Source organism: Chiloscyllium plagiosum, unplaced genomic scaffold, assembly GCF_037043375.1.
Source record: "Chiloscyllium plagiosum isolate Xiang-an unplaced genomic scaffold, Cpla_swu_hap1 HiC_scaffold_16, whole genome shotgun sequence".
NCBI classification, from domain to species: domain Eukaryota; kingdom Metazoa; phylum Chordata; class Chondrichthyes; order Orectolobiformes; family Hemiscylliidae; genus Chiloscyllium; species Chiloscyllium plagiosum.
This window is the reverse complement of record NW_028270154.1, coordinates 7,810,902-7,825,284: the sequence shown is the minus strand read 5'-3', so window position 1 is coordinate 7,825,284 and position 14,383 is coordinate 7,810,902. Positions and strand designations below refer to the sequence as shown.

Sequence of the window (14,383 nt, the reverse complement as noted above, 5' to 3'; positions counted from 1 at the left end):
GGAAGAAACACCACAGAAGCGCTTCACTGGAGGCTCCCAAGCACTGATGATGTCACTTAGACAGGGGACGAAACGTTTGCAACAAAAATTTCCAGCTCGGCGAACAGAACCACAACAACGAGCACCCGAGCTACAAATCTTCACCCAAACTTTGAACAGTATTGTGCATCTGGAGTCACATATAGGCCAGACCAGATAAGAAAAGCAGATTTACTTCCTTCAAGATATTAGTGATCCAGATGGAACATTTTTTTAAATGACAAAACTTATGCTTTTATGGTCATCATTACTGAGACTCGCTTTCAATTCCAAATTTGATAAACAACATGTTCACAGACATGATGTACCTCTGCCGGAGTTGTGATTTGGACCCATGTGTCCTGGTTGAAGGGTAGGGAGACTGCCATTTAATCATAAGAGGCCTCAAATCCAAATTTTGTTAATTGTATTTCAATTCAACAATTGTGGGATTTAAACACCTGCCCTGAATCTATACCTTAGCCTTCTAAATCACGAGCCCATGAAAAGACTACTACTCTCCACAATGGTGTTACTTTAACGTTCTTTATTTGGCCAGCTTGTTTCCTTGAACAGACATTTTTCTGTAGGTCATTAATAATTCTGATGAAAGATCATTAACCTGAAATGTTAACCTCTATTTGTTCCTGACAAAATCTGTCAGTCCTGCTGAGTACGTTCAACAATTCTTTTCCTTTACAGATTTCCACCATCTGTAGTATTTGCTTTTGTATTAATAATTGTTTATTTGTGTCTGTATATGTTTGTAGGTGGGACAAATGAATGCAGACTGGCGTTCATCAGAACCTCACATAGTCGGAAAGATCAGGTATTATGATGTTCTCTCTAAAGTCTTTTCAATTGTAGCCCTTAGACCGTTCAGAAACCAAGTTAAGTCCCAACTTATGGATGTGCAAACCTGATTAATCTCTCTAATGCATGTGAGTTTATAGTCATCTATCAGAAGTCATTTTTGTTTTATTTTCCTGACAAAGAAACAACCTATTTTAAGCAGTACAGCAATTCTGAATATGCAAATTGTGGCACAAAAATATCAGTGGTTCATCAAGATTTTAATTAATGATATTCATGATATGTATGAACTGCATATGTGCCTTTAATATTATAAGATGTAATGATGTAAGATGTCAGATGAAGTCTTTCACTGTTTGGTTTACATTTGGTTGAAGAATTGTTGCAGCTGATACAAAAACACATTTGTGCCAGATTGTGTTCTAAAAGTGATGGTGAGTTAAAGGCACTTATGATTATTATACGCACAAATGATACGCCAACTTCAGGCAAGTGACAGATGTGAGATTAAACATGAATATTGAAAAGTTACACTCCAAATCATTTTGTTGCACTGTTGATTTCTGAGAAACAATATCCTACAGTCTACTTCAGCATTGAAATGCACTGAATGGCGTCAAGCTGCTGTATTTGAGGGGGAGATGCAAACTAAATTCATACCAGAAAACTAATTCTTCATCTTTCAAATCTAAGTTACTTTGAACAACATAATCATTTTTAAACTATCATTATTCAACTACTTTGGGACTGAACATTAACTCTTGCAATTATGAAGCCTCATTCCTTCAATTTATGCTGCAGACCTTTTAAGAAATACATTAAAATTAAAAATACAATTAAAAAATAATTTTAACCTGACCTTATTTATTTTACTTTCTTTTATTCCAGTCTGTGTTTCTTTTTATCCTTTTCACTCTATCTGATTTACAGTTAAATAACCAACTGTAATTTCAACTTCCCTCTGGGTCTTTACACTGTTTAATTAAAATCCCAAATTAATTGGATAAGGAATTAAAAATGGAAAGAACTGTGAATGCTGTAAGTCAGAAACGAAAACAGAAATTGCTGGAATAGCTCAGCAGGATTGGCAGCATCTGTGGAGAGAAATCAGAGTTAACATTACGGTTTGAGTGACCCTTCCTCAGAACTGGATAAGGATTTGCCTTGTTCATATAGGTTTAAAATACCCAATGTTGCCTCACATTTTGCTTACCCAGTACTTTCCTAAAAATGTTAAATGTGCAGTAATAAGTAGAAACTAACAATGAATTACAATTATTCCATAGTCTAATGGAGTAATTAGTGGGCAATGTTTAAACATAAATATTATGAAATGGGTGTCACAGTATTCAAAGGCAGCAGTCATAAATGGCAACCCAGTCTCCCAGTACAGCTCAACAATCAGGACTTGAGGACATTTTGGCTGTTTTTGAGACTGAGCAAGCCACAGGTGTGATTTGGTATGGAATTAGCACATAATGAGCTATAAATCTGAGTTGTCAGAGCGCTGCAATATTTTTGTGGAGCCAGACAGAACACAATAATTACAGTATAGTGAGGGGATCAGTGAAAATCTGCATTCCAGCAGCACTTAAGCAGAGCAACCACCTTTGATAGCATATCCAGCACAATTTCGGCATTGCATAGACTACAGCGATGGTACACATGAGAGAGATCTCAGCACAGGATAAAGGTAATTTCATCAAAATAAGTTTAAAAATCGGATTATCTGAGAGTTTTAAAGTCATATTTTTCTTTACTAGAGAAGAATTTGCTGCCTCAACATAAAGCATTAACCTACCCAAGCATAACGAATTCCTTTCTTGACAGCAACCTAATTCATGTGTATTACACACAACACATGGCAGTCTTAGATCAGTATTTGTAGTGTAATGATATCTGAGAAAGCAGTTAATGCTCTTAATTAACACAAATATTATTTTTAAAAGGGGGATTTCAGGGTGAAAGCTAAGAATTATCAAATGCTGCATGAAAGATCTTGAAGGAGACACTTGGAATGTAAAATAAACAGACTTCCAAGCCTGGATTGTAATGTTCAATTAATATTCTCTAGTTTTACTCAAATAATCTCAGGGTGTTTGATGATCATACACATCTTGAATTGGAGTGTAAAGTAATAGATATGGTTGCTTAATGTGTTTGAAATCTCTGTATAATGAATTTTAATGAATGCATTAATCCCTTTATTTGAAAAGAATAAAGAAACAGAAAGGGGATTTCAGCTGAATATACTGAGTATAATAAATGATCTACTTCAAACAGTCAAACTATAAATTATCACATGAATTGCTGATAAAACAGAACTTCAAGATCTTATTAGTATAAGATATGGGTAGATATGTTTGGTCTAGCTCCAACAACACTGAAGAATCTCAACAACATCCAGGACAATACACACGGCATCCACATTATACATTCACCCCCTTCAGCACTGGTATCTCATGGTTGCAGTGTACAGCCCCTACAATTTGCACTGTAGCAATTCACTAAGTCACCTCTGACAACAGCTTCCAAACCTGTGATCTCTGACACCTATAAGAACTGGAGAGCATAGAAGCTCCCATATCAAATACCAGTCGAAGTAGGTCATTCATGCCATCAAACCTGCTCTGCATTCAACATGATCATAGCTAATCGGTTATCTCAACACCATACTCCTGCAGTTGCCCCATACTCCGTGACATCTTTAGCTTCGAGAAATCTATTTCTTTCTCAAATATATTCAGTGACTTTGCTTCCACAGGCTTCTGAAGTTTCTCCTCATTTATGTCTGAAGTACAATACCATTCATCCTGATACTGTGACCCGGCATTCAGGACCTCCCAGCAAAGGAAAGTATCATTGTTGTATCCAGTTTGTCCAACCCTGTCAGAATATTGTATGTTTTAATGAGATACCCTTTCAGTCTTCCAAATTCCAGTGAATAAATGCACTTTCGGCCCAATCTTTCCTCATTTGACAAACTTGTCATCCCAGGAATCAGTCTGAACCTTAGTTTCACACTCTCTATGTCAAGTACTGTATTTTTTTTTCGGTAAGTAAGTCAAAAGCTGCACACAGCATTCCAGATGTGGTCTCACCAAGATCCTGTACAGTTGATGTAAGGCTTCCTTGTTCCAGTACTGAAACACTCTTGCAATGAAGGCCTACAAATTATTTGCCATCCTAAGTGCTTGCTGAATCATGCTTGCTGTCAATGATTGGTGTAAAATGACACCCAAGTTCCCCTCTGGACTTTACTCATTCCCAACTGATCACCATTTAAATAATACTTTATTATTTGGTTCTCCTGACAAAGTGATCAATTTAACATTTACCCACAGTGTACAGCATCTGCCATGTATTTTCCCACTCCCTCAATTTGTCTAAACCACCCTGAGGACTCTTTACATTTGATCCTCTGACGACTTACACTCCCAATTATTTTTTGTGTCATCAGCAAATTTTGAAATACTATGTTCAATATATCTATTGGTATGTATCATAAATAGCTCAAATCCAAGTACTGATCCTTGTGGGTACCATACTTATTACTGCATTACATTCTTTATCTCTGTTCCGTTTCTTGTCTGCTAGTCAATTTATAATCCTTGCGAGTACATCACCTTGTACTTTTATTATGAGTAATAATTTCTTATGAGGGACCTTATTAAAAATTTTCTAAATAACCAATACTGAGTCTGTGACAAGTAGTAAGGAAAACGACATGGGGATAAACTGTACCTGACCTCATTCTCACCAGTTTGCCAGCCACAGATGCATCTGCCCATGACAGTATCAGTAAGAGTAAACACTGCACAGTTCTTGTGAAGTCAAAGTTGTGCCTTCACATTGAGAATACCTTACGTTATGTTGTGTGGCACTGTCACCATGCTGAATGGGAAAGACTTCAAATAGATTAGCAACTGCAGAGTAGGCATTCATGAGATGCTATAGGCCATCATTAACAACAGAACCACAATGCAATACAATCTGCAATCTTAAGATCCAGCATATCGTCTTGCTGTACCATTACGATCAAGCCAGGGAATCAACCATGGTTTGATGAAGAGTGCAGGAGAGCATGTCAGGGGAAGCACTAGTGTCACAAAGCTGACCCCTTTTTTTTTCTAAAAGCTGTTCCTTTCCTTGAGGATACTGTGTCCTTGTTTTTTTTTCCTGAGGGTTTGTAAACAGCTCCCAGTTCTGATTAGACTGGTTTGGTACAGAGATTAAAGGGTATTGAGATGCCTTTTTGTTAATATGTAAACAGTTGAGACTTCAGGCCGAAGTGGTCATGTTTTAGAAGTGACCTGAATAATGAGAGGGAAGTGGTCAACTCTTGAACTGAGCAGTTCAGTCCAGAACTAGTTAGGAGTTCAGCTGTGTGGAAGCAGGCTCTCTCTCTTCTTCTGTCTTTCTAACTTCAACCTGTAAGCATTTGTTCCATTTTTACCGTTTTTTAAGGGGGTTTGTTTATTGGCACTATATATTTGAAACAACATAATTAAGTCTTGTTTGGATAGACCGAGTTCTGTAGGGGTACTTTATTCTGTTCTTTGTGTTTCTTTGTGTAATTTTGTGAATATATTTTTGTCTGTTTTAAAACCTGGTCGTCAACCTAGCTAACTTACTCTGGGTAATTTTCACTGTACACTTACCAAAACAAATTGCAAAGTTATGGTCTGAGCTGCCTGCTTAAGAATGCTTTGAGTGGTCTGGTCTAGTCCATAACAGTAGGCATAACTAATAATGATGTGCCTGATGAAGGTACAAAACAAGACTATTTGCATGCCAACAGCATAAACAGCAACTGATAGACAGAGTTAAGTGATCTGCTCTAAGATCTGCAGTCTTGCCACATCCAGTCACCAATGTTGATGGACTGTTAACTGACTCACTGGAGGAGAAAGCTGCACAAATATCCCATTCTCAATGACTGGGAAGCCCAGCATATCAGTGCAAATGGTAAGGTTGAAGCATTTGCACAATCTTCAGCCAGAAGTTCCAAGTGGATGATGAATCTTAGCCTAATATAGAATTCTCCAGCATCACAGATACCAGCCTTTAGCCAATTTGGTTCACTTCATGTGCTATGAACAAACATTTGGAGGCATTGAATATTGCAAAGATGTTATGGGGACTGATAACACTCTGGCAGTAGCACTGAAAACTTGTGCTCTTAAATTTATTGCACTCGTAGCCAAGCTGGTCCAATACAGCTACAACATTGTCATCTACCCGACAATATAGAAACTTACTCAGGTATGTCCTGTACACAAAAAGCAGAACAGATCCAACTCTGCCAATTACGGCCCATCAGTCTATTCTTGATCATCAGTAAAGTGAATAAACGTGTCACCAAATGTTATGAAGCAGTGCTATCATATATACCCGTCTAATGTATATTGTCACTCAATCCCTTTCTGCCTGTGCACTCTTTACCTGTGGTATGGCCACTAAACTGTATGCAATTTCCAGTGAAGATCTCAGTCTTGCAGAAACTCCAAATTGACTTCAACTGCTGCTCCAGATCTGAAATGTGATTTCTGAAATGGATAAACCCAGATAGATGACAACTCCAGCGCCTGCAAGTCTTCTGCCAGATCAAACTATTCTGACGTGGGAATATATCAGTGTTGTATAATTCTTCTCTTCAATGGTATTATGGGTGCACCACATAGTCTGCAGACATTCAAGAAAACAGCTCAATACCAGATAATGAACAATTAGGGATTGACGATAAATACTGGCCATGTAAAAGGCGTCCCATGATTGAATAAATATATCAAACATTTGATGATCTAAACATCAAACACAGAATTCTGAGTGCATTTTCAGTTATAATTTATACATTTACACATGATAATATATTTCTTAACCTTTCTTTCACTTCAACATTTCTAATTCCTAATATTGTTCATTAAGCAACTGATTTTTAAGCTCTGATCTCCAGCATCTGCAGTCCTCACTTTTTCCTAGTTGATTTTAACCTACTGCAAATTCTCTTGCAAGGATGCCTTCCTTGAAGAAGCTCTCTCTCTGCACCCCCCAGGTCATCTCATCTGCCCTGAAGCTCTTCAGCCACGTCCTCAAACAGTCTCGCTCCTTCCACCTATCGCATTCCCAACGCCCCTCCCCCAAGTCCCTCCTCCCTACCTTTTATCTTAGCCTGCTTGGCACACCCTCCTCATCCTGAAGAAGGGCTTATGCCTGAAACGTCGATTCTCCTTCTCCTTTGATGCTGCCTGACCTGCTGCGTTTTTCCAGCAACACATTTTTAAGCTTAGTGTATGTAATATCAATTATGTATACGAACTTAATGTTAAAATTCAATAAAGATATAAATGAAACTCTGCTTACAATTTGTTTAACATTCATGAAACCAGTAAATATTGTTACACCTCATTGAGGTAGTGCACTGGAATCAAGCCCTGCTTCTCCTGGAGGAGTGACAACAATGAAAGATTTGAAAAATCTCTATGAAATTCACTAATTTATCCGTCTTTTAGATCCAAGTTGAAAGAAAGTACAGAACAAATTTCTTTATTTAACAAGATATACTATTTATTCCAAACAAGTAGATTCCAACCACAGGTAAACAATTATGAACTGTTGACACGTAACTACTAGTTAAAATTTTACCCCCTAATGAAACTTCTCCAACATATATACAGAGAGACACAAAAGGCAAAATAGATTCAGGTAGAGGGAAGTCCAGGAAGGCAGTTCCATAGCTCTTTCCAAAGGGATTGCTAAGATGATCCTTTTGGCATGTTAGGACTTCCATTTCCAGGTATTTTTATGTTAGATTAGATTCCCTACAGTGTGGAAACAGGCCCTTCAGGCCAACCTGTCCACACCGACCCTCCAAAACGTAACCCACCGAGACCCATTTCCTTCACACTTACAAAGTTTATTACTTCTGTTTAAAGCCAGAGACTACAGCCACTGATCAGGGAAGTAAACTGGCTTTTGTCAACCTTGAAATGTTTCTTTACTGCAAGGAAATGACAACGTCTTTGTTTCTGGAATCTGATGGCTTCTGCCCAAACATTAAACATGTTTAGCTACCTGTGGGGCAATCACATAGTTGTTGGCAAGCATAAGGCCTTTGTCAATGACAACTGGTCACCATTCCTCAGACCAATTAGCTATTTATTACTAGCTGAATCTCCCCCACTTGCACAAGCAGCAGTGTAAAGAATACTTACAATGAGTTTCAAGTAACTTGCTTTTAGAAAATACAGCAATTCTTTAAACTCTCCAAGATTTTTAAAATTTTTGATTTCCAATTTTCACAATTGAAAACACAGAAAAATGAAATTGATTTATTTTAACAATTTTATTCCTTTACCTTGACTCAAGTAGAAGACATTGCAAAATTCTGCTGTCTTGAATCATAGTATGTCCCCCCTTAGCCTTGTGTTTGCTGGCCTATGTTGGCTCCCTGTGAAAGAATGACTTGATTTTAGGTTTTATTCTTGGTCTAAAATCCCTCAATCTCTATCTATCTTTGCGACTGGCCTGAGTCTGACAATTATATGATATCTGCTTTCCACTCATGCTGACCTCTTGTGCACATCCAATTTTATTTGCTTTACAGTTAATGCCCATGCCTTACTTTGCCCCTCTGCATTATTTTTATCCTTTAAGATTCCTGTTAAAACGTTGATCATGTTTTTGATGATATCAACTAATACTCTCTTACCTCAGTTTCATACTTCGCTATGTAATTCTCGATGGAAAGTTGTGAGCTGCTTTATTTCATTAAAGGGGGCTAAAGTATATAAATTAATAGACAATAGACAATAGATGCAGGAGTAGGCCATTCAGCCCTTCGAGCCTGCACTGCCTTTCAATATAATCATGGCTGATCATTCCTAATCAGTATCCTGTTCCTGCCTTATCTCCATAACCCTTGATTCCACTATCTTTGAGAGCTCTATCCAACTCCTTCTTAAATGAATCCAGTGAGTGGGCCTCCACTGCCCCGTGTGGCAGAGCATTCCACACAGCCACCACTCTCTGGGTGAAGAAGTTTCTCCTGGACCTAACAGCTTCTCCAACACCAAATCCTGGCAAATATAAATTCCCTTAAGTTCAGGTCCTTCAGCCACTGTTACCTCAGGGAGATTGCTTGTGTCTTTCCAAGTGAACACAGATCTGAAGTACCCATTTCATTCCTCTGCCATTTCTTTGTTCCTAGTAATATATTCCCCTGTTTCTGTCTTCAAGGGCCCAATTTTTGTCCTAACCATTTTTTTGCCTTGCACATACCTAAAAAAGCTTTTACTATCCTCCTTAATATTCTTGGCCAGTTTACCTTCGTACCTCAGTTTTCCTCTGCGTATTTCCTTCTTAGTAATCCTCTGTTGCTCTTTAAAAGCTTCCTAGTCCTCAGTTTTCCCACTTATCTTAGCTATGTTATACTTTTTCTCTTTTAACTTTATATGTTTCTTTACTTCCCTCGTCAGCCACGGCCGCCCATGCCTCCTCCTGGGATCTTTCTTCCTTTTAGGAATGAACTGATCCTGCAACTTCTGCATTATACACAGAAATATCCGCCATTGTTCCTCCACGGTCATCCCTGCTAAGGTATTGCACCATTGAACTTTGGCCAGCTCCTCCCTCAGAGCTCCATAATTCCCTTTATTCAACAGAAGTACTGTCACTTCCGACTGTACCCTCTCCCTCTCAAATTGCAGATTGAAGCTTATTGTATTATGGTTACTACTTCCCAATGGCTCCTTTACTTTGAGGTCTCTGACCAATTCTGGTTCGTTTTATTTCTTTCAAGTTGTTGATCTTTTTGTTGGAAATCTATGTGAAATAAGTTAAAAGGAAGTAGCTAACAAAAAGCATTTAATGATTGGCTTAAAATTCACTCTGTGATTTATGTGGAAAAAATGCACTATAAACTTCTTAACTGGCTTGAAAATTGAAATGTTGGGAGAAGATTTACAAAATTTGGTGTGTCTAAAATTAAGGGTTACGATTAGATTAAGTGGTCTGTGACTGCAGATTTACAGTGAATTAAAATAAACTTGATTGTTCAAATGATTTTGGATTTTGTGGGATCTTTTTACTTGTTAAATATTTCACAGATGTAGAATAGTAGATTTTTTAGATGGTGGGCCAATTAAAGGTTACGGGGATAATACAAAAGGTTCTGTTAAGGCAAATGGCCAAGCCATGATTGAAAGCAATGACAAGGCTGGCCTAAAGTGCTGAATAGCCTACTTGTGCTGTTATTTCTTTCATATTCTGTGTTCTTATGTAGAATTGAGAATACATTTCATAATTGCAATTTTTCATGCTATTTTTTAGTTCCCAGTGTTTGGAAGAAAATCAGGATGAAGTTAAAAGAGAATTCAACAGAAGACACACAGCAGCAGCAGGTCAGTGATAGAATTATATGACTGTGTAAAAACTAATATAGTACAAGAATATAACAACATTCACGTTGCTAATAAGAGCATAATTAAATGTTGCTACACTGATGATGTAGCTGCAATCTTTTTAATATTGCAACTTTTGTCTGTGTACAAATTAATTTTGTAATAGGTTGACCTTTCTTCTGTTCCAACAGCCGTTCTCAATGTGCAAATTTTGCTTGAAGCAATCAGTAGATTGTAGGTAGACTGGTATCATCAAAGGGGAGTTTATCGCATTTATAATTTTTGTGAAATATTCCAATTAAAGCTGTCAAACATTTGGCGTTGTTCCCAGTTAAATCATTGTAAATTGTAATTATATCATTAGAGCTTCATCTAAATTTATTGTTGTATTGACACACAGTAATGACTTGACAAAACTTCAAACTCCGATTTCAAACATTTTTGAAATCATTATTTCAGTAATAGGATCTCAACTTTTCATTATTAATGCTTCATCAACTTTAATTTATGAATATGATCTGTCATATACTCAAGCCGCACAGATGGGAGGATGCCCGCATTTGAAAGTAAATTCCAACCTCTAGTACAAACTCAAATATGTGAATCCAAGAATCTAATTGCAATTTTATGATTATACAGAAGCTGGCCCACCTCTACTAAAGAATGACGGAAGGTTCAGTAAAAGCAGTATTTTTACAAAGAGAAAGGTCAATTAGGATATGAAACAATCAATATGAACATCTGTCAAATGCCCTTTGGCCAGGCTGCATTAAGTACAGCACTGAATGGAAAAGGACAATTGTTCTGCTTTTATTAGAGGTTTAAAATGTAAGGCTGCTCTGAAACTTCCAACTTAGTATCTATAGTACCGAAAATCCAACAATAAATTCAACAGTGTGGGAACAAGTTGGCCTCTTTCACTTTCTATCCAATTTCGAAAAGTACAGGTTCCTCTGTGTATTAACATTCATAATAATTGCATTTGCCCTTCAAGATTGTTCTCATGTTAATCTATTCATCTATAAAAGGATTGGCTCACTTTGATCTGGTAAGTATATTCTGGCAACTGAGCATGGAAATCCTTAAAGTGTATTTTGTTTGTTTTCAGTTCTTTTGTGTAATACTTTAAAGCATCTATTAACCAATTTAATGTGACTGGATGAACAGATTTCAGATGAAATGTTAAACCAAGGTCCTCTCTAAACCAAGGTTCTTGTAAGAGAACCTATGGCACAACTTGAAAATGAGCAGGGGAATTGTCATGGTGTTACTCGTTTTAGTGCTTGTTAGTCTTTGTTCTGTACAAAGTACCTGCTAAATCTGCCTATATAACAACAATGACACCATTTTACAATTAATCTATTTGCTGTGAAGACTTGTTGGCATTTATTATAAATACTGCTAGCAGCAATTTCTTTTCACTAAGTTGATTCCATGCATTGGATTTTAGTTGTGCAAGCTACAATCTCTGCAGTGAGCCAGGTCACACTCACAAAGTTCACTTATCACCCAATATGTTATTGTCAGTCTTTACTTTCCATTAGGGAAAGCACTGTCCTCAGTTGGATACAGAGCATCAGTGTTGTCCTTACCAGCTATATGATGTAAACCATTGCATTAGAAGACAGTTTCTTTATCATGTACCTTTCTACATTTCTGTAAAGTCCAGTCAATTTTATAGCACCCATAATGTGCAAGGGTGGAGGGGGTGAAGAAGCGGAGCTATTGTGGTAGGGCATCTAATTGTAAGGTGAACAAGCAGGTGTTTCTGCAGCTGCATAAGAGTCTCCAGGATGGTACATTTCCCCCCAGTGCCAGGGTTAGGAATGTGACTAAATGGCTGTAGGGCATTCAGAAGGGGGTGGGCAAATGAACAGAGATCATATTGCTACATCTTGATATCAATTATAATGGTAGAAAAGGGAATGAAGTCTTGAAAGCAGAATTTAGGGAGCTAGGAAATAGATTAAATAATAGGACCCAAAAGGTAGTAATCCTTTTACTCAGCGAGTCGTGAATTCATGGAATGCCCTGCCAGTAGCAGTGGTGGACTCTCCCTCATTATGGGCATTTAAGCGGGCATTGGATAGGCATATGGAGGATAGTGGGCTAGTGTAGGTTAGGTGGGCTTGGATCGGCGCAACATCGAGGGCCGAAGGGCCTGTACTGCGCTGTATTCTTCTATGTTCTATGTTCTATCTCTAGATTAATTCTGGTGCTATGTGCGAGTGAGTATAGAAATATGAAATTGGTTCAGATTAATATATGGCTGGAGAAATGATAAAGGAGGGAAGGCTTATAATTTCTAAGATAGTGAGATAGGGTGCAACCTGTAGAAAGCAGATAGGTTACACCTGAACCAGAAGAGGACCAGCATTCTTGTGGGGAAGTTTACTAATGCTGTTGGAGAGGGTTTAAATGAACTTGGCAGGGGAATGGTATCCAGAAAGAATGCTCAATAAGAAAAGATAAACAGCCAGAATTAGAAGAGGCAGCAAGTGAGTCAGGAAGACATAGATACTATAGGCCAATTAAGGCTCTAGTTTAGTTAGGTGGTATTTATCTTAATGTGAGGTGTCTGAAAGAACAAAGCAGATGAGTTGAGAGCACAAATTAAAACATGAGGTGCGATGTTATTGCTGTCATTGAAATATGATTGAAGGAGGCAGGATTGGCAGCTTAATGTTCCAGGATAGGTATACTTCAGATGAGGAAGGTAAAATAAAAGGGCATGTTGCAATGTTGATCATGGAATCTAATACAACAGCAAGGAGAGATGACATCTTAGAAGGCTGCTCCAATGATGCCATATAGGTAGAACTTAAAAACCGAAAAGGAGCAATCCCATTGCTGACAGCCCCTCACAATTCAAGTGAAATAGGAGAACAGATATGTAGGCAAGTTTCAAGGAAATTTAAAAGTTAGAGGATAGTGACAGTAGATATTTCACTTCCCCAACATTGACTGGGGTAGCGTAATGTGAACAGTTTAGAGGGAGCAGAATTCATAACATGTATCCAGGTCAGCATTTTAAGTCAGTAAGTAGGCCTGCAAGAAGTGGACAGTCCTAGATTTAATTTAAGCATTGAAACTGATCAAGTGATTGAAGTTCAATGGGGGAGACTTTTGCAGACAGTGACAATAACTTCATTAGACACAAGGTTGTTGTGGAAAAGAACAAGGATGGGCCAAAATCAAAGTTCTCAACTGGGGGAAAAACTGACTTTAAGAAGATCAGTTATGATTTGACCAAAGTGCACTGGGAGCACATATTTTCAATTAAATCTGTCTCAGAACAATAGGATGCATTCAAGAAGGAAATATGAAAAGTGCAAGGCCGCATCTTCCAGGAAAAAAAAGGGTGGGCGGCACGGTGGCACAGTGGTTAGCACTGCTGCCTCACGGCGCCAGAGACCCGGGTTCAATTCCCACCTCAGGCGACTGACTGTGTGGAGTTTGCACGCTCTCCCCGTGTCTGCATGGGTTTCCTCCGGGTGCTCCGGTTTCCTCCCACAGTCCAAAGATGCGCAGGTCAGGTGAATTGGCCATGCTAAATTGCCCGTAGTGTTAGGGAAGGGGTAAATGTTGGGGTATGGCTGGGTTGCGCTTCGGCGGGGGCAGTGTGGACTTGTTGGGCCGAAGGGCCTGTTTCCACACTAAGTAATCTAATCTAATCTAAAATCCTCTGAACAATGGATATTGAGGGATATGCAACATTGGCTTAAGACTATAGGGAGGTTTATGGAAGATACCAAGAGCTCAAAACAGCAGAAATGTTAGAGGAGTATAGAATATGTAAGAATGAACTTAAAAAGGAGAGTAGGAGAGCTAAGAGGGGATGTGAAAGGATACTGGCAGGTATAATACAGAAAAATTCAAAATTATTTGAGAGGTCCATTAAGGGTAAAGGAATAATGAGGGAAAGATGAGGGCCCATTGAGGACAACAGTGTTAATTTGTATGTGAAACCAGAGGATATAGGTAGGGTTCTAAATGAATATATTGGGTCGGTGTTTACGAGTGAAGGGATGATATTTGTGGAGAAATCAGAGAGAACATCTGTGATATAGTTAAAATAATTAGCATAGACAAAGTGGAGGCTCTGAGTGGTCTAGCAGGCTTAAAAGTAGATAAATATCCAGGGTGGGTTG

The 14,383-nt window shown here is 38.2% G+C and overlaps 1 protein-coding gene across 6 annotated transcripts in view; it reads left to right on the top strand.

The window, feature by feature from the left end:
• LOC122556968 (protocadherin gamma-C5-like) overlaps positions 1–14,383 on the top strand; it is a 274,931-nt gene that overhangs the window by 136,553 nt on the left and 123,995 nt on the right. For all 6 annotated transcript variants that reach the window (XM_087995086.1, XM_087995085.1, XM_087995088.1 and 3 more), the window contains exons 2-3: positions 789–847; positions 10,162–10,232. In XM_087995086.1, coding sequence (XP_087851212.1) covers positions 789–847; positions 10,162–10,232 — 130 coding nt within the window. The remainder of the gene's footprint in view (positions 1–788; positions 848–10,161; positions 10,233–14,383) is intronic.